Here is a 19,006-nt window from a genome sequence, read left to right on the forward strand (position 1 = left end):
CAAAGGCACTCAAAGAAATGGAATAACTGATCCAAATACAGAAAGCTGATTAACTGCAACGCTGGAATTTAAACGTAGCTGTGACCCAAAGTCTGTGGTCCTCCAACCCCACTGGAGGCCACGAGAAGCCACAGAAGCAGCTCTGTCATTCAGGGCCAAAGCCGGGCCAGGCGCCTCTCTCCCAGCCAGTGCTCTGCTTCAGGGAAGAGAAGTAAACTGCTCTTAAGGGAGACTGGGACAGAGGTTAAAATCTCTTTTTTAATGTTAAAGGTGACATCCACATCAATAAATTTAATTATTTACTGGCTTATGTCTCTACATTCTATTTAGTGCAGAAAGAGATGAAAAGGCCGGTAGCCAAGAGGGAAGTCTCTGTTCTTCTCAGGACACAGCAGGTGCTCCTGGCCAGCATACCAAACGCCACCTGCCACCAATACTAAGATTGAGCTTTTTCAGTTCATGCAAAAAATAGTCCTTTCTTTAAGCACAGAAATGCAAAGCTTTGAAAGTTTCATACAAGTACATAAATCATATAAAATAGTATGCCTAAAAATACTCTTGAAATTAATATTTTTAACTTTTAAAGAATTAGTTAAAACGACCTTACTAGTTCTCAGGACTTCCATCAAAACACAACAGAGAGGGTTGGCTTTCTCCTTACTTGTCATTGGCCAGGTGATAAAAGCGCCTGTTCACACATCCTGTGCACAGCAGGCTCGTGGCATCCAGGTAGGACAGAATCTTCAGCAAGATTTCTGAAGGCAAGCTGAGAGGGTAGGAGATCAGAGAGGTGGGTGTGGTACCTGGAAAACTACTGGCTGTTCACCTCCACAGAGAAGGCGGTAACACACCCATCCTGCACATAAAGCCACCAGCTTCCTCACCTTCAGTTATGTTCTCCATGGAAATGCTCTGGTTGGTACAATTCTTATGACAGACACCAACACCAAGACCCCAGGTGCAAAGAGCTAATTTCCCCAGCCTTTCCATTACATTCCGACACTGGGTCACACAGCAGGATTTCACTACCTCCCCAATGAAAGTATTACTACATGGAGAGATAAATGAAAATAAAAGAAGAGACAGAATAGATGCTCAGCTATCAATAAGAAAAATACAGAATTCCTACTCCTCAAAAAAAAAAATCTATTATAATAAAAGCATAATATGCAAATCGACTGAATGGCTGAATAGGGGAATGACCATCCAGACACCCATTGGCACCAGGCCAGCCAAGGCAGGTGCGATGTGATTAATCTCACCAGGTCACCAACCAGAGTGTTGTGGCAGGTAGGCAAGGCCTCCCTCTGTGGGGCAATGGATCATGGGACTCCCAGACTGTGAGAGAGCACAGGCTGGGCAGAGGGACACCACCCCTTCCCCCACCAAGTGCACAAATTTTGTGCACCAGGCCTCTAATAAATAAAACAAAACAAAAACTGTAAATGGAATAGGAAATATCAATGCATCTCCCACTGAGCTCTGCTGTTCAGAGCATCCCCCTTCTCTGTGGGTCCTCAGCTTGCAACTGCTTGCTCTGAGCTTCAGGGAAACACCAAACCCCCTAAGGTTTTCTCAAGTGTCTTTTTCTTTTTTACTTATGTGCCCTATAAATATAACACTGAGATGCATCCTCAATATCCCCTGTGTTTCTACGACCTTAGGGTACTACAAACCCCTATAAGTGCCTAGAAAGCACTGGCCGTGACCTTCAGCAAAGGGAGCAACAGAAGGAAGCTACAGAAGATTGTACTGGAAGATGGGCAGGGGGTGTCTTGGGATAAAGAATTGGAGGGAACAAAACCATCTGGAGCCGAAACCGGTTTGGTTCAGTGGTAGAGCGTTGGTCTGCAGACTGAAAAGTCCCGGGTTCAATTCCGGTCAGGGGCATGTACGTTGGTTGCGGGCACATCCCCAGTAGGGAGTGTGCAAGAGGTAGCTGGTCGATGTTTCTCTCTCATCGATGTTTCTAGTTCTCTATCTCTCTCCCTTCCTCTCTGTAAAAAATCAATAAATATATTTAAAAAAAGAAAAACCATCTGGAAAGTTTTAAAGGGCTTGCCCAAAGTCTCTAATTATGATTTTAATTATTTTAAACATTTAAGTTATGATGAAATCCAGCTTTCCAAACATTTTATAGGAAAACAATCCCCCCTAAAAACTTGATAACACTGAGAAAGAATGAGGTAGATCCTCAGAAAAAAAGAGGAATAACTGAATGAATCTGCTCTATTACTACATCAGATGTAGTATGAACAGATCCTATTCCCAGAGTGTAGGGTTTAGAGCTAGAATTTATATCCTTAATGTTTTTTACTTTTTGGCTTTTCATTTCTTTTTAAAAACACACTAAAAGTATGTGCCCTGTTAGCTGAGCTAGTTATGAAAATAGTACTAACAACCAAAACTTGAAATCAGGCACCTTAGGTTTTAATCTGAATTTTGCCATTTGTAGACTATGTGAGCTTCACTCCCTCCACTGTAAAATGTCTGTGATAATTCCAAGCCTTCGGGGCTCCACAGTACACTTAGCATATAGCTAGCACTCCATAAATTTCAGAACAGCATGAATACACAGGCATCGCAACATCAATTTCAAAGTGCAATTTAAAAAAAAAAAATGTTCCATAGATACCATTGCTGAGGCCACAGTACAGAATCCTGCTGTGGGTTCCCAAAATCCTGAAAACTAAAAATTCAGAGACTTCCTGAACATTTAGAGCAGGGGTACAGAATCTTTTCTCTGCCAAGGCACATTTGGATATTTATTTGTTTTTTAATACATTTTTATTGATTTCAAAGAAGGGAGAAGGAGGAAAAGAGAAACATCATCGATGAGAAAGAATCATGGATTGGCTGCCTCCTGCACGCCCCCTAGTGGGGATCGAGCCTAAGACCCAGCATTTGCCCTTGACCGAAATTGAACCCGGGACCCTTTGGTCCACAGGCTGATGCTCTATCCACTGAGCCAAACTGGCCAAGGCTGGATATTTATAACATCATTTGCAAGACACACAAAATTATCAACTTAAAAATTACCCTGCTATATTTGGTCAAACATTCAATTAACTCATGCAGGGCCAGATCAAATGATTTCATGGGTCTTATACGGTCCTCAGGCCAAACATTCCCCAACCGTGAGTTAGAGGATGACACTTTAATCTTCTTCTTTTTCAAGGGTCTCTATCATTTGGAAAGTGAATAATTTTAAAGAAAAGGCTTCCTTTTCAGAAGTTCCAAAAATATTTTTTAAAGGAAAATTAAATCAACTTATCATTTTTAGAAGTTTAGCTTCATAAAACTAGTCTAATAATGGTGGTGGAGACAGGCTGCTGACTCATATCAAACTCTCCGGGTTATAGATTCTTCCTACACAGTTCTATTGTTAGAGAGCTCAGAATAACAGCTTGGTGTGTGCAGCTTATAACTTGCTCTAATAACTCCATCCCAACAGCCTCCCAAAAAAGTGGCAGACGACACCCCCTCACCTGTCCAGAAGCACAGGGCAGTGGGGGGAGGCCTTCCTGCGGTGCCTCTCACACGGGGCATGCTGCCTCCGAGGGGCACCGGCTGCAGCAGACTGGACACCTGGCCCCTTCCTGAAAGTAAACATGGAAAATTCAAATCACTAAAATGCAAAGTGAACTGCCCATTCCCCACAACAGCATTTTAACGGATTCCTAAACTCCAAAGATTACGGACGGTGAAACTTCATCTCTGCAAAGAAAGACACAGGGGGAGTGGGGGGTCAGCCTTGAAGATAACCTGAGTCCTGAGTCAGGAGCCTGAAAACTGGACTTAGTCTGATGGGTCCTAAAACTAACATCTCACACTCACTCCCCTTACAGGCTACCAGCGGCAAAGAGGTTCTGTAAAATGTACTCAGTGGAAATAAAAAGGAAGGAGATAAAACATACTAGCTGTCCAATTTCAATAATATAACAACAGAACCTGAAAAAGAAAAGAACATTAGATTTGTGCCCCAGACCCGCCAACACCAACAGGAGCCACAGCTCCGCTGGCCTGTGAGGGGCAAGGACCGGTTCGCTTCGGCAGTCACGGCCGCAGAAGCACCACACACTCACCCATGAATGTTTTCACTCTTTGACCCCTCACATGCAATGGAATATACTTTCATTGTCTATTTTTTTATTATTTAGTGGTATGTAAAATAATAGTGAACTTTACCATCTATGGCTTTTAAGATATGATTAAGCAGGGTACAATATTTTATGCAATTAGTCCTTTTCAGAAGTTCCCAAAATGTGTTGTTTTTTTGTTTTGTTTTTTTATTAAAATTAGTCCTCAAAAACAGTGGTACTCAGTGGCAGCTGGGCAGGGATCTGAAAAGCCCAGAAAGCCTCTGAGCCCACGGCCTCCTGTTTCTAGGCAGCAGCTGGCAGAGGCTGCTCCCTGTGATAGGCTGTTTCTCTTGGAAAGATTTGGAAGTGGTTGCTTTACCACATGCACACCAGCTACTGACTCACCCTCAGTCCAGCCTGCTCATTAGGAAAGGACGGAGGCCTGGAGCGTACTTAACTGTATGCTCAGTTCATCCGCATCATACTCTGAGTCTGTACTTTGTTCACCAGCTGACCAACAGCTTAACCAACATCAGTTCTTTCCACCAAGCAGGTTGCCTGGATATATTTGGACTGTTCAAAGAAGACATGGGCAATAATTGGGGGGGGGGAATGAGGGATCACAAGAACTTGGAAAGAAGGTCAACAATGTCTGTGGAAGCTGAATGTAATCCACAGGGACAGGTGTGAACAGGGTAAGACCTCAACCCCCAGCACAAGCAGCACTTAGGAAGCACGGGGAGGGCACCACCCAGGAACTCAGCATAGCCTGACGCTGAATGCAGAGACAACACACGAGATGTACACATCAGCAAGCGCCCAGATCACCTGGCCTTGCCTGTGTGCTTCTGAGCAGCACCTAGCAAGTCCTCAGTAAACATAAGCTATCATCTGCATGCTGGCATCCAATTCAAGAGAGGTGGAATGCCTGCCAGAATCCTTTCCAGATCCCAGAGGGTAACAAATTCACCGAGGGGAAAAATGCTGACTACCCTGCCTCTCCATTCCAGCTCCAGCGAAAGGCACTCCATGTGCCTTTGTCCTATGACTCTAACCAGTGTGCGGAGGGGAAACAGGAAGCAATTAGGCTGACGCAGTGGTTCCTCATCTGTGCTCTGCAGCGCAGGAAGCAGAGGGACAGAAGGCAGGGAGATGCTAAACTGGAAAGTTTAGCTATGCCGCTCCACTTTCAATCAGAGAATTAAAAGTGCCATATATTTTTGTACTTCTGCTGAAAATTTTGTTTAAGCAAAGATTTCCACAACAGAAAAGTTTCAACTCCACTGCCCTGGCTCTAACCCAGTAGTGAGAGGTAAAATACAATTTTCTAACTCTATTAGAGGCCTGGTGCATGAAAATTCATGCACTGGAGGGTGGGTCCTTCAGCCCAGCCTGCCCCCTCTCATAGTCTGGGAGCCCTCAGGAACAGGAGGTGAACTGGCAATCAGGGGAAGGCAATGCCCTCATCACACCTCTGCTGCTGCCACTGCCAGCAGCACAAACCTTGGTCAGCCCTAGTTACCTGAGCCTCAGGCGTCCCTGGGGAGCTGGGCAACTGACATCCAATGCTTGCCTGTGCCTCAGGCCGGTCCTGGGCAGCTGGGGCGCTGAAGGTGGGACCAGCCACACCAAGCACCTGTCTCACACACACGCCCAGTGTGGCTGAAAGGACTGGGGTACTCTGACGGGGTCTAAGGGGCCGGGAGCCGCCATCTTTGTGATGGCATGACAGTCAATTTGTATATGCCCTCTTTATTAGATAGGATTAGTTTTCTAAGGCTGTCTTAACAAAGGACCAGAGAAAAGTAAATTAACATGATGTATTGATCCATTTCAACCTAGCAAATTAGCGAAAACAAATAAATGATGAAGACTGGCTATGGCAGATGAGTAGGCGTGCTCACTCAGGGCCTGGAGAAGAAACTGGTGCACACAGTGAGGAAAGCCAAGCCTGGAAGTGTCTGTTAAGACCATTAAAGGCACACACATTTTTTAAGACAGGAATTTCATTTCTAGAAATATAGCCTAAGGCGAAACAATGTGCCCTATCACTTCACTCAGGAAAGTCCATCTCAAAGTTGTCTGCTGGGGAAAAAGAGAGGGGTTGGTTAAACTGCATGGCCTCCGTACAAGGAACAATGCTCAGTCAGTGAAAGGGTATATTTCCAACACAGGTGAAAGCCTGTGAGACAGAAACAAGTTCATGATGTCCTTCCAAGTGTCCTCTCACTCCCTCACCTCCTTCAGGAGTCTCACTGAGAACTTCAGCCAAGCTCTAAAACTCCAATCCATGCCCTACACACCACACACACACACACACACACACACACACACTACACACACTCATACTCATACACACTCACACCACACACACACACACACACACACACTACACATGCTCATATACACTCACACACACACATATATGTACTTACATATACTCATACACTCACATAAATACTTTATACCCCTTCCCTACTCTTCTCCTTAGCACATATCACCATCTAACACTATACATTTTATTTATCTCCTTGTTTACTATCCCTGGAAGATGAGCTCCATATTGGCAAGGTGTTCTGTGTGAGTTTTATTCACTGCTGATTCTTCAGCACCCACAACATGACCAGCATGCAGAAGGCATTCAATAACTATGTGCTTAAGAACATAACTGAAAATGCATGCTATAAGTATAAATTATATGTATTCTTATTTTTTATTTCTCTCTTAAGAGAAAAGGTTAATACACAAAGAAAAGAAGTCTGGAAGGGAAGACAACAGGTGTTAACCAGTAATAGATCTGATTCATAGGATTACAAGGTTACAAAGCTTTTTGGTGATGGTTGCTTTTAAATGGGGGCTGGAGGATTGAAAGAACAGAACTTAATGTACTTTCTAACATTACTTAATATATTGAGTGTGTAATAAATTGGGGGTTTTTTGTTGTTTTGATTTCAACATTGAGACACACACACACACACACACAATTATGGAATCAGTCTCATAGCACAATCCTTCAGGCTGGAGCAGTGGTTCTCAAAACCTTTCACAGCATCCTGGGTACCCAGTCCCCAATATCTAGGGGCATAACTTACAGACAGCTCAAAACTTCTTTGAAGTGTCTTATTTGGTCTTTAAAAATTAATTCAAATGTTGTATTCAAGTAGATAACATATGTGTGTATGTCTTGTGATAAAAATCGATTACACTATTTATCAATTAAATTATTTAACACTTCCCCCAATTGCTGCATTTATTTTACATGTAGGGAAGACACTCCATGTGTTCACCTACCTACTGGCACCTATTCACTTGAAAGTACAGCCTATTTATTGATGTTTTCCCACAATTAATTTTTTTTAATATATATTTTATTAATTTTTTACAGAGAGGAAGGGAGAGAGATAGAGAACTAGAAACGTCGATGAGAGAGAAACATCGACCAGCTGCCTCTAGCACACCCCCTACCGGGGATGTGCCCGCAACCAATGTACATGCCCCTGACCGGAATGGAACCTGGGACCTTTTAGTCCACAGACCGACGCTCTACCACTGAGCCAAACCGGTTTTGGCTGATGTTTTCCCACAATTAACACAGATCTCAGAAGTCTCTCATCTCACAAATCAGAAAACTAAGGCATTAACTAGGCAATCACAGTGACTTGTTTGGGATACAAAGCAGAGGCCCAGAGCACTACATATAAAAACTATCTTCTTTTTTTTCCCCTAAAGTGAACTTCAGATTATTTACAACCTCTAGAAATTATAATTTCATTAAGTCAAACTAGGGAAATTCAAGGTCCTATAAGTTAAATTAGTCAAGATACTCATCAATTAAAACAACTATTTTATTTTATTTTTTATTTTTTTTTTAAATATATTTTATTGATTTTGTACAGAGAGGAAGGGAGAGAGATAGAGAGTTAGAAACATAGATGAGAGAGAGTCATCGATCAGCTGCCTCTTGCACACCCCCTACTGGGGATATGCCAGCAACCGAGGTACATGCCCTAGACCGGAATCGAACCCGGGACCTTTCAGTCTCCAAGCCAACGCTCTATCCATTGAGCCAAACCGGTTTCGGCAAGATACTCATCAATTAAAACAACTATTTTAAATAAATAAAACATCGTGGGGGAGGGGAGAAGACTAAGTAATAGTAGCAAAATGATTTAAAGTTCAAGCTCCCGCCAAAACCGGTTTGGCTCAGTGGATAGAGCGTCAGCCTGCGGATTGAAAGGTCCCAGGTTCGATTCTGGTCAAGGGCATGTACCTTGGTTGTGGGCACATCCCCAGAAGGGAGTGTGCAAGAGGCAGCTGATCGATGATTCTCTCTCATCGATGTTTCTAACTCTCTATCCCTCTCTCTTCCTCTCGGTGAAAAATCAATAAAATATATTTGAAAAAATAAGAAATAAAAAAAATAAAGTTTAAGCTCCCTATTTAAATCCCAGCCTTTGTCTCCTACTTCCAAGAATTTTTGCAAGCATTTGTCTCAAGAGTTGCAATGTATCTACCATTACAGATATTCACTCAAGAACCAACTATTGCCATAACACTGAGGGGCAGGTAGGTCCCTGCTTCAGAAACCGGAGAAAGTGAGGTGCTGGAACCCTAGGGTGGACATGGGACCTAGTCCTGGAGAATCGGGAAAACAAAACTGACAAGTAGTGAAACTGGTAAGTAACAACTCCTTTTTAATGCTTAAGGGTAAGATACATCTGGTGTATTAGAAGGCATAACATGGGCAACTTTTTACATCTGTATATCAAGAAGACTTCAAAGTAAAAAGGTAATTCTCAAGAATGCAAACTGTCCTCAGCATTATCCCTACACCTGGTAAACTAACCGGGATGATGGGTACAGAGCTAGGAACGCTCGGGATGAAATGAATAGTAAAGTACCATGATAGCAGGTTGATACTTCTCACATACTGGCTGGCTCATTCGCATTGGGAAAAGGGCCATTTCCCCTGGGCGTTAAGATCAGTAAAGCAATTGCAGCCTTCTGCTCCCTGCCCCTTCCCCATCTCACTCCTCAAAGTTGCCTTTTCTCGGTGTGGTATAGGACCCCCCTCCCTCTTCAGTTCCTGGGCACCCCAAGAGAAATGGAGGGGACGAGTTGTTAGACGTCAGAAGGAGAGACCACCACAGGCCCCAGCAGGAACACCAGCAGGAGACCGTTCGGATCTGAACCCTGCGGGGTGACCTCTTGAAGACATCCTGCTTAGAGACTCAGACTTGGCCTAACAGAAAGTGTTGGAAATGCAAGAAAGCGTTGCACTGGAGGGCGCATTCCATCCGGGGGATCTGCTTAGGGGTCCTGTGTCCTCAAGTATTCAGGAATCGTGGTCGGTACAGAAAATCATAACGTTTCTACTTCTCTAAGCTATAAAGTCATAAAAAGACGAAAGGTGACTCCTGGTCTCTGAATGAGGAAGGACTCTGGGGGCGCGCTACGGAGCGCTGCCCTTCCAGGACCTGGAGGCGGGCACCTGTGTCGGGGCAGGTGGAGCCCACGAGCCGCGAGCCGCTGCTCAGGGGCTGAGGGGCTTCCTACGCCCGCAGTGCCCACTAACCGACTTAACGGAAAGGGAGGGGAGATTTCCTGGGGCTCCTCGACTCATACCATGACCTGAGGTGACCCCACGCTTCCTAGTGGAAGACACTTCCTCCCGCCGTCTTTCCAGACCGTTCCTTAACAGGAGCCGCCCGCGACGCGCCAGAGAGGGGCCGGAGAACAGGAATGGGAAGGGGCGGCAGGAAGGGAGGGGACCATCACCTGAACCCTGGGATGCTCCCCGGGATGGCGCCAAGGCCGCCGAGAGGCAGGCGCAGCGCCTGGACTCCCAGCCAGTGCTGGTGCAGGAGCCGGGCGCGTCCGGTCGCCATGGCGACCTGGCGGCAAAGCGTGGGCAGCGCGAAGTCACGAAGGTTCGGCGCCACTCGCGCTTAGCCACGCCCACCCACCTCCGGCACGCTCCCCCGAGGCGCGCAGGCAGACGCGTCTTTCCACCCGCCCCCTGGAGGATTCTAGAAACTTCTTAGCGCTCGGAGTTTTTTTTAACCCCGTGTCGCAACTATGGCGGCCTCGTTCCTCTCCACTTTTCAGCTCTAGGGTAGTTCGCGCTACTTCTAATTTGGGGCAGGCGGAGGGGGCGGGGGGTAGCGGGAGAGAAGAATTGAAATTCAGAGGCTATCCATAATTTGCCCATAAGGGAGGGGAAAGCCACCATCAGACCCGAGGAATTTTCAGTTTACGCAGTCCTCTATAGAGAATCGAGGGACACACAGTTTGCAAATGCTAACTTGACTTTGGTGCGTTCTAGAACTACTTTGCTCACAACTGCTGCGCGAATCCAGCCAAAACAAATTACGGTAAGTGCAGCGTAGGGCCATCCGCGCAAGGTCGTCTGGGAGACGGCGAGAGTACCGCCTGCTTCTGGCCACCGTGCACTGTGGGAGATGTAGTCCTTGTGTCTTCCCCGCCGCAGCAACTCCGCGAGGAGTGACGTTTTCAAACTACTATTCCCAGGATTCCTAGTGGTTTCCCAGGCTACTTTGCAAAGGCATGGCGGGCAGAGTGTGAATGTCAGCCTAGAAGGTAAGCCGAACACATTTATTCAAGTAAAAAAAGGACCAAAGAGAAGGGAAGGTGGACAGCAAATTTCTTTCGGGAGACCTTTCGTCTTAACGCTGCTGGAGCTAACGTTTTTGTCGTGCACGCAGTGCTGCCCTTACCGGCGTGAATGTGTGCACTTGAGCACGCACCGGGCTGGGCGTGGAGGGGCCAGTGAAGCTTTGCTAGTGGAAGTTGTCATCTTCCCTAAACGGAGCGGGTTGCTGTGAAAATGATTTGTTCTTTTCTACGAGCTGTACAGTATACGGAGAAGCTGCACAGGTCCTCGGGGAAGCGCTCGTATTTGCCATACTTTGTACTTAACAAAGCTTGCTTGAAGACTGAGGCCAGTTTGAGATGGGGGCTGCACGAGCAGAAAACGGTGCCGTCTGGATGTATCCTTGGAGTCACCCCGAGGACCATCTGGACACAGGGACAGGGCCTCCAGAGGGCAAAGGAGGACAGCAACAAGCAAGTATCTGTGCACAGTCAGAGAGGGGAAACCGCCATCTCAGCAGCACAGAAAGGTAAAGAGAAATCTCCTGTGAGGACCAGACTTTCAACAAACATGACAACAGTTGCCCATACCTTTTTGTAGAAGTTCAATGCAAAAGCTGGAAAGACAACTCACACAAAATAAAACGTAGAACCGCTAAACATAGTTTAGCATCAGAGAATATAAGCGTATGCAATATTCTCCATAGATTTGAACTCAAATTTGAAAGTTGATTTTGATATAACTTTGTTGAATTATGTCTACAAAAATTTTCTCAACTTTTAGTTCTGGGTGGAAAGAGATTGTCCAGGTGCTATTTCATCCATTTGACTCTGACATTCAATCTTCCCAACGTTAGTATTGTAATGTAGGAGGCACACTTTCCCAGTTTCACACAACTGAATATTAACTACAGATTTTTCCTAATCTCGGTTTTCTAATAGCCAGGGCAATGCTCTTTAGGACAACCATTCACAAGGATTTTATGAGCTTCCATTTTTTTTCTATGCTCAGTCTGGAGCATGGTTATTCAATTAAAACTTGTTCAGTGATGGAAATGTTCTGTATGTGGGCTGCCCCAGTATGGTGGCCACTAGCCACCTGTGGCTGTTGAGCACTTGAAATGTTGCTAGTGTGAGGAACTCAATTTTTAAGTTAAATAGCCCTGTGTGGCATGTTGCTGCTGTATTAGACATCCCAGGCCCAGAATGTCCAGGTTACGTAAACTATATTATCACACATTGGGAAAGGTAACAAATCCTGGGCAAGACAATACATATCCACTGTTACTGTCTGTTGCTCCTTGTCAACAGAGGTGGAAAATAATGTGTTCTCTGGGCCATGTCATCCTCTAGTATCTGTGGATTCTGTAAGAGGAAGACTGGTGAATGACATGGGAATATGATGGGGACCACCACCCTTGTACATTTCAGTCTCTTAAGAATAGCACCATCTCTACCATCCCCCTCTCAGATGTTTTTTGATTGGTTCTGATTCACAGGGACATTTGAGAACAGCTGCTTTAGAACACAAACCCATTCATAGGTCCTAAGTCCACACCTCACCTAGAAATACTGAAGGTTCCTGCTTGTGTCTGGCACAGGTGTGACTCAGTGCTTTTTTTCTCTTTACAGTTAAAGAAGCTGGAAGAGATTTTACCTATTTAATAGTGGTGATTATTGGAATCAGCATTACAGGTTGAAAACACAGCAAGTATAAAAGCCGAATATCTATTTCACTTACTAATTGTATCGCCCTGACTTTGCTTGATCTTCTTTTTCTGTGACTTTCAGGTGGCCTGTTTTATGTGATATTTAAAGAACTTTTTTCTTCATCCAGTCCTAATAAGATATATGGGAAAGCCTTAGAAAAGTGCAGATCACATCCCGAGGTGAGTCCTCAAGGTAGAGTTACACAAACTCTGATAATAGGAAGAGAGAGTAGGCAGAACTCACATACTGGTTCTAAGACTAGTGAAATTTATATAATAATAATGTTTGAGTTGTTTATGCTTTTAGCTCTTTATTCTATACTTGCACCCAAACATCCACTGACAGTGTTTTCATCTTAATTATATAAGACAAAGTCATTTCACTAGTTATCATAGATAATAAATGTTTAGAATATACCAGAGTCTAAAACAGCTACACAGTTCTTAAGTGTCTCTCACATCATTCCTTTTTATAAGACTGTTATTATGAGACTTCATGGTCACAATATGTAATTCTTATAGAGAGCATAGTATGAGCTAAGGACTGTGCTTAGCATTTCAGTGCATTGTCCTTATTAAATCGTACATAAACCATTGTGTCGAGTTCTGCTATTATCCCATTTGCAGAAGGGGAAACTGACAAAGAGCTGAAAATAAATAGGAGTAGCATAATTAAATGTTAGGATGCATCTCTAAAGAGATGTCATTCACAAACTCAGCCTTTCCTAGATCTTCAGCCTTTTGAACAAAACAAAATACAGAGAATAAACAGAGTAGGATAGTATGAAGTCATAACTTAATTTGCTGCCTAAAAGAGCTCTACAGATACTTAAATTCCAATAGTCAATGTTGTCAGCACTGTACCTGGTTAAAGACTAGAAAGCTCTCATGTTTGGTACTGATGTGTTTACTAGTATTATGTTGTTTGAACAGTTGTGCCATTCGTCTCAGCTCCACAGTTCTTAAGTTTACTTCTCACGCTTTATTTCTTTAAACTTTTGAAAGAAAAATGTGATGCTGAAGATGCCCAACACAAAATAAGACAAATTTTATAGACTTGAGGCAACATTTGTTTTAGTTTGATACCATTTTTTTAAGGTTCCAAAGTGTTTGCATTTTAAATTCAATAAAAATTATATTTCCATTTCATTGCCATTAGTAATTGATTCACACCTATAGAACCTGGTTTGTTTTAAATAGGTCATTATTAAATGTTTATGTTCGTTAAATATTTAAACATGTGAGGTTTTTTCCCACTGGGCTTAATGACTTAAAAAAAATTTTTGCCCCATAGCTTTTAGTATTAGACCCCATTAGATAAATTTCACTACAAATGTTCAGGCATTTAAATATATGAGCACTGGTGGTGCTTCTTTTTGTGAAGAGTGGGAGTAGCTTCACTTCACCAATGCAATTCTAAAGCTGCAAGCAGCACCATAAAGTTACCTGGATCAGTCTCTGCACAGGAAATATTTTAGTTAGTTATGGGGTGATTTTTTTATGATAGCTTTTCTTTTTTCATTATTGGAGTTGTCATTTTGAAAGGGTCCTAGGCTTACTGAAATATTTTCCTAAGAAACTTAAAAAAAAAAAAATTAAATTAAATAATAAAATGTTGTATTTATTCTGCAGGTAATCAGTGTCTTTGGTGAGCCTATTAAAGGATATGGGGAGCTGACAAGACGTGGTCGAAGGCAGCACGTCAGGTACTGCACGTGGCTTGCATTTGGAAGGCTTGGGATTGTTTTTAAGTGAAAGGGATTTAGGTGTTTGTTCTTTCCTTTTCTTGACAGTTTTATTGAATATGTAAAGGATGGGCTGAAACACGTGCGAGTGAAGTTCTACATCCAGGGTTCCGAGCCTGGGAAGCAGGGGACAGTGCATGCGGAAGTGAAGGAGGTGAGGAGGGGGGGAGACTTGGTCTAAGTGCGCAGTTGTGGAATGCACTGGAAGGAAAAATGCCACCTTGAAATCTTTTTTTTTTTTTTTTTTTTTCTTTCAGAACCCAGAAAGTGGTGAATATGAATTCCGATATATATTTGTAGACCTTGAAACTTATCCTAGAAGAACTATTGTCCTTGAAGATAACCGATCCTGAGATGAAAGGCTCAGCACCCAGGCCATTTCCTCATGGGTGTTGCATGGTGCAGACTGTCAGCTCTGCTCTGCACGGCTCTCCCAGAGTCAGTTTTGAATAGGTCAGGAAAGAGTACAGTTCATCAAAGTGAATGGATCTGGGTAGTTGTTGCATTTAGACTAACTAAATCAGATTTTCCTGTAGAATAAAAATCTTGAAATAGTGCATATTTTAGGTGATCCTGGGCATCATGTAAATAAGAAAATAGAGTTCATTGTTTTGTGCTTTTTTATGTAATATCCTACCTAATAAAAGAGTAGTATGCAATTAACCATCACTCCGCTACACCCATAAGCCAGGTCTATCAGCCAGTCAGGAGCAAATATGCAAGTAAACCCAACCAAGATGGCTGTAGCCACAGAGAGCAGGAGGGAGGCTTGCGTTTCCCAGGCAATGGAGGAAGCAAGCTTTCCGCCTGCCCTTGCCAGCCTAGGCCTCCACTCAAGGCTACAAAGTTTCAATTATAGGAGATACATAAATCTCAACAGAAATGGCTGTCGCCAATTGTATAGGATAAATAAAACCCAGATACCAGGGCTTCTGCTTGGGTTGCCAGGGGCGTGGCCAGTCTGCAAACCACCACAGGCTCCTCAGGCCACCCCATGCCCCAAGGGACCCCCCACCCTGATCTGGGACATCCCTTCAGGGCAAACCAGCCGGCCCCCACCTGTGCACCAAGCCTCTAACCTATCCAATAAAATAATATGCAGACTGACCATCACTCCCACACACAAGATGGCTGCCCCCATGTGGACTCAAGATGGCCAGCTGGGGAGGGCAGTTGGGAGGGATCAGGCCGACAGAGGAGGGAAGTTGGGGGTGACCGGAATGCAGGGAAGGGCAGATGGGGGGACCTAGGCATGTAGTGGAGAGCAGTTGGGGAGGACCCAGGTCTGCATGGGACAGCAGTTAGGCATCAATCAGGCTGTCAAGGGAGTGGTTAGGGGGTGATCAGGCTGGTAGGCAGAAGCAGTTAGGGGCAATCAGGAAGGCAGGCAGGTGAGCAGTTGGGAGCCAGCAGTCCTGGATTGTGAGAGGGATGACCAACTGACTGTTTAGGCATGATCCTACCAGAATCTGGCCTAAATGGGCAGTCGGACATCCCTGGAGGGTCCCAGATTGGAGAGGGTGAAGGCTGGGCTGAGGTACACTCCCCCCTCCTTTGCACAGATTTCATGCTCCAGGCCTCTAGTAGCTATATAAAAACTGTGGAATAAAAATTAACATGTCATAAACAGCTACCTTCCATATACTTTGGTATCTGATGAGATAAATATCTGAAAATACTTGAAAACTGTAGGAACCAAATGATAAGTACATTCTCTTCAAAGTGGTCATAGGAAGATAGTGCACATTATATGAGTTGTGGTGATCTAATATATCTCGTATGTTCCCTCCGTGAATCAGGGCCATTGTACATAGTGGGAAAGTGACTGCCCTAAAGTCTAAAGGACTTGCCTCTGTTCTCACCAGCTGTGTTGCCTTGTGCAGGTACCTTAGCCTCCAGCCTCACTGGCTGGCTTGTGAGGATGACTGAAAGGTAGCAGGTACAAATGCCTGGACCATAGCAAGTCCCCATGAAGTGCCCCAGCCCTTTAGAACTCGCACCAAGACATCACTGCTGGAAGCAGCAGGGAAGTGAGTCACTTAAGTCTGTGTGGAAGACTGTTTGAATATTGACACCTGTTTTATCTGACATAGTTACAGGGTATTTGGAAAACAGTGACCTTAACAAGAGCATATCACATATCTGTATAAAGTTCGCTAGGTGCTGGGACATGTCTAAAAATGTCCTTATCTATGGTAGCTTCAGTTTTGTGGCATCCCCACAAAATGCTTTTCCCTTCACCCTCAGAACTATGCAGAAATTTCTGATGGGTACTTGAACTTGTAGGATATTTGGGATAGATGGGCCCCCAGGCAAGCAATCACCAGCATTTAGACCATCTCCCTGCTTAGTTTAGCTTATACTTCAGTTTAACCGCTTGTTTAAAATATTTTTTAATTTTAATTGTGAACGATCTCAAACATTTACAAACTATAGAAAGTATCACAGCAGACATCTTGTCTCCCTGATGTAACATATTTGAATTGGCTGGGTGAACTCCTAACTTGGTCTTTGTCTCGCCCATTTTTTCTTCTTTCCAATAGAATGTCCCATTTCAGTACCCTTATCCTTGACTGACATGGCAACATTTAACAGGCTGAGAGGTCTGCTTGCTGTCATCCACCTTTTCATAGGACCTGCTCAAACCATAGTGTCCCAGAAACCTGGTCTCAGCTGCCTGGCGTTTAGCCTACCTCCTAACCCTATTTTTAAGGTTTAGGACAGATTTTTCCTAAAAATTCATCTTTATGTACCTCCCATTTCGTAGTATACCATACCATGCCCCTTTAAGATACGAGCTTATCATTAAGTTACTTTTATAATCAAAACTATTTTTTCAAAAGAAAAAATATCTGTACTCAGGTTCTGTATAACCATGGGAAAATGTAATAATGCAGTATTTTAGATAGCTGTTTTCTTTCCTTCTATAGTTTAATACCTCATGTTAAAGTTTCTGTTCTTAAAAGAGCTGCTTTAATAAACTGCCATTTCCTACTCTGATTCTGGCATCTGTCCACAGGCTTACTCCCATCTTCAAAATCTTTTCTGAAATTGACTATATGCAGTATCCCCTTATGTCATTTATATGAAATAGAAAGTGATTCCGTCATTTTTCTCCAAGGCTTTTGTTACTTCTTCATCCCCAATCAGGGGTCCCTTTTGTCAGAATTAAGTCTGACATATGCTCTCTCTCTCTCCTTAACAAAGAAATCATTGGCAAGACAATAGATCTAACTCCCCAGCTCAAGACAGAAAGAATAAAATCAACATGAAATTATTTAGCATCACTCATGGGTGATGTTTTTCATGGGTGACTATTTGAGAGTTGGTCCGGTTAGCAATAATGTACGACTTCCATAAAACAACCCATTTTCCATCTGCTCCTGAGACAGCCCTCATGACATGTCATGGGGTTTGGACAGTAAATTCATTCATTGTGATCCACTGATGAATTTTGAAATCATATTCAGTTGGTCTCCAAAACTGAAGAATGTATCTGCTGTGGTCAGGCTCCTCTCATTTTACATGTGCACGTGTGTGCATTTGTGTTTCCATTTTGTGGCAGACAATATTGGTGCCCATGCATATGCCCTGTCTCACCAATTTATTGTCATCTCGTATTAACTACCAGCACCTGTAGATGTTGGCAAGCCACAGATATGGTTCCAAGCACCTCCCCAGCTTCTGCCATCTGGAAACTATTCATTTTCTATGGCTGCCATAACAAATGGCCACACACTTAATGGCTTAAAACAACCCAAATGTATTATTGCTCAGTTCTGTGAGTAATTGGTCCAACGTGGGTCTCACCCGGCTAAAATCAGAGTTAGCAGGGCTCTGATCCTTTCTTCAGGCTCTCGGTGATCTGTTTTCTTGGTCATTGGGTTTTAGGCAAATTCAGTTCTTTGCAGTTGTAGAACCAAGGGCCCTATGTGGGGCCGTTCTCAGCTTCTAGGGGCCACTGCCATTCCTGGGTTCTTGGTCCCTTTCTCCACCTTCAAAGCCAACAGCAATGGGTGAGCAGTCCCTCTCACCCTTTGAATCTCTGCCTTCCTGGGTCAGACCCAGCCAGGAATGAGTCTCCACTAAAAGGAGTCATATGAGGTAAGTGATGAACTTTGCCAACTGTTGGCACCTGGTAAGGTCACGGTATCTGGCTTGAAACCCAGGGATTTCAGCAACCTAGACAGTGGGCTCTAACACGCTGCTTTCCTAACAAAACTCATTTAGGGAGAAGAGAAAACTTCCTTGCCAAGCCACAGTGGAGACTGAGGTGAAAAGAAAAATCAGTACTACTGATCCTATCTAGTATTTTGTTTATCATAGTATTAATTTTTATTTAAAAATTTCTTGGACCCTGGCAAGCCAAGAGTTATGATACCCTGTGGGGGCGTCTGCCAGTGATACTCTGGGTATTTGATTTTCACATATTGAGAGTTTATTAATTATTTTCAATGCTCAAAACACTGCTTGCAATAAGTCATGTGCCTGATTTTAAAATCTTATATATTTTTCTTTATATGTTGATATTATAATTGAATCTAAAGGTATACATATTTTATATTATTCTGTCATTTTACAGGGACTATTACTTAACAAATTTTTATCTTGGAATGTTAAAATAAATAAATACATAAATAAATAAAATTAAAAAAATAAAAATTTCTTAACTATTCTATTTATCTCAATTACTATTTTGGGCACCCTCCCCCAGGGTGCTGAGAAGGTAGAGCACATTGTCTTTACTCGAATCTGGGGGGTGCAAACCACAGTCCCATAACTAGACTGACAAGCTGCTTAAAGCAATAAAATGATTCCATAGTTCAGAGATGGCCCCCAAAACTGTTTATAATTCTCT

General features: G+C 43.5%; 2 protein-coding genes across 3 annotated transcripts in view; one reads left to right on the forward strand and one right to left on the reverse strand.

Annotated features, from left to right (window-relative positions):
- The window catches only part of FBXO15 (F-box protein 15), a 38,000-nt gene extending 27,958 nt beyond the window's left edge, over window positions 1-10,042 (reverse strand). Inside the window, exons 1-3 of one of the 2 annotated variants that reach the window (XM_084887166.1) lie at window positions 9,861-9,983; window positions 3,489-3,599; window positions 662-766 (exon numbers count right to left, since the gene is read on the reverse strand). In XM_084887166.1, coding sequence (XP_084743292.1) covers window positions 662-766; window positions 3,489-3,599; window positions 9,861-9,970 — 326 coding nt within the window. In that variant the 5' untranslated portion in view covers window positions 9,971-9,983. Of the gene's footprint in view, window positions 1-661; window positions 767-3,488; window positions 3,600-9,860 lie in introns of both variants that reach the window. The other variant, XM_084887167.1, reaches the window with a different exon arrangement.
- A 235-nt stretch (window positions 10,043-10,277) lies between these two features.
- TIMM21 (translocase of inner mitochondrial membrane 21) lies at window positions 10,278-15,125 on the forward strand. The gene is made up of 6 exons (XM_084887174.1): window positions 10,278-11,224; window positions 12,327-12,389; window positions 12,486-12,583; window positions 14,036-14,109; window positions 14,197-14,302; window positions 14,406-15,125. Exons 1-6 carry the CDS (start codon window positions 10,930-10,932, stop codon window positions 14,499-14,501), a joined length of 732 nt encoding a protein of 243 aa, XP_084743300.1. The 5' UTR covers window positions 10,278-10,929; the 3' UTR covers window positions 14,502-15,125.
- Window positions 15,126-19,006: the final 3,881 nt, after the last annotated feature.

Source organism: Pipistrellus hanaki, assembly GCF_964339955.1.
Source record: "Pipistrellus hanaki genome assembly, chromosome: 6".
Classification (NCBI taxonomy): Eukaryota; Metazoa; Chordata; class Mammalia; order Chiroptera; family Vespertilionidae; genus Pipistrellus; species Pipistrellus hanaki.

Bases quoted from the DNA above. Each gene is read 5' to 3' on its own strand.
- TIMM21 (XM_084887174.1), top strand. From the start codon at position 10,930: ATGATTTGTTCTTTTCTACGAGCTGTACAGTATACGGAGAAGCTGCAC. The intron at 12,584-14,035 runs GTGAGTCCTCAA...TTTATTCTGCAG, and splicing joins AGTGCAGATCACATCCCGAG to GTAATCAGTGTCTTTGGTGA. The intron at 14,110-14,196 runs GTACTGCACGTG...TTTTCTTGACAG, and splicing joins GGTCGAAGGCAGCACGTCAG to TTTTATTGAATATGTAAAGG.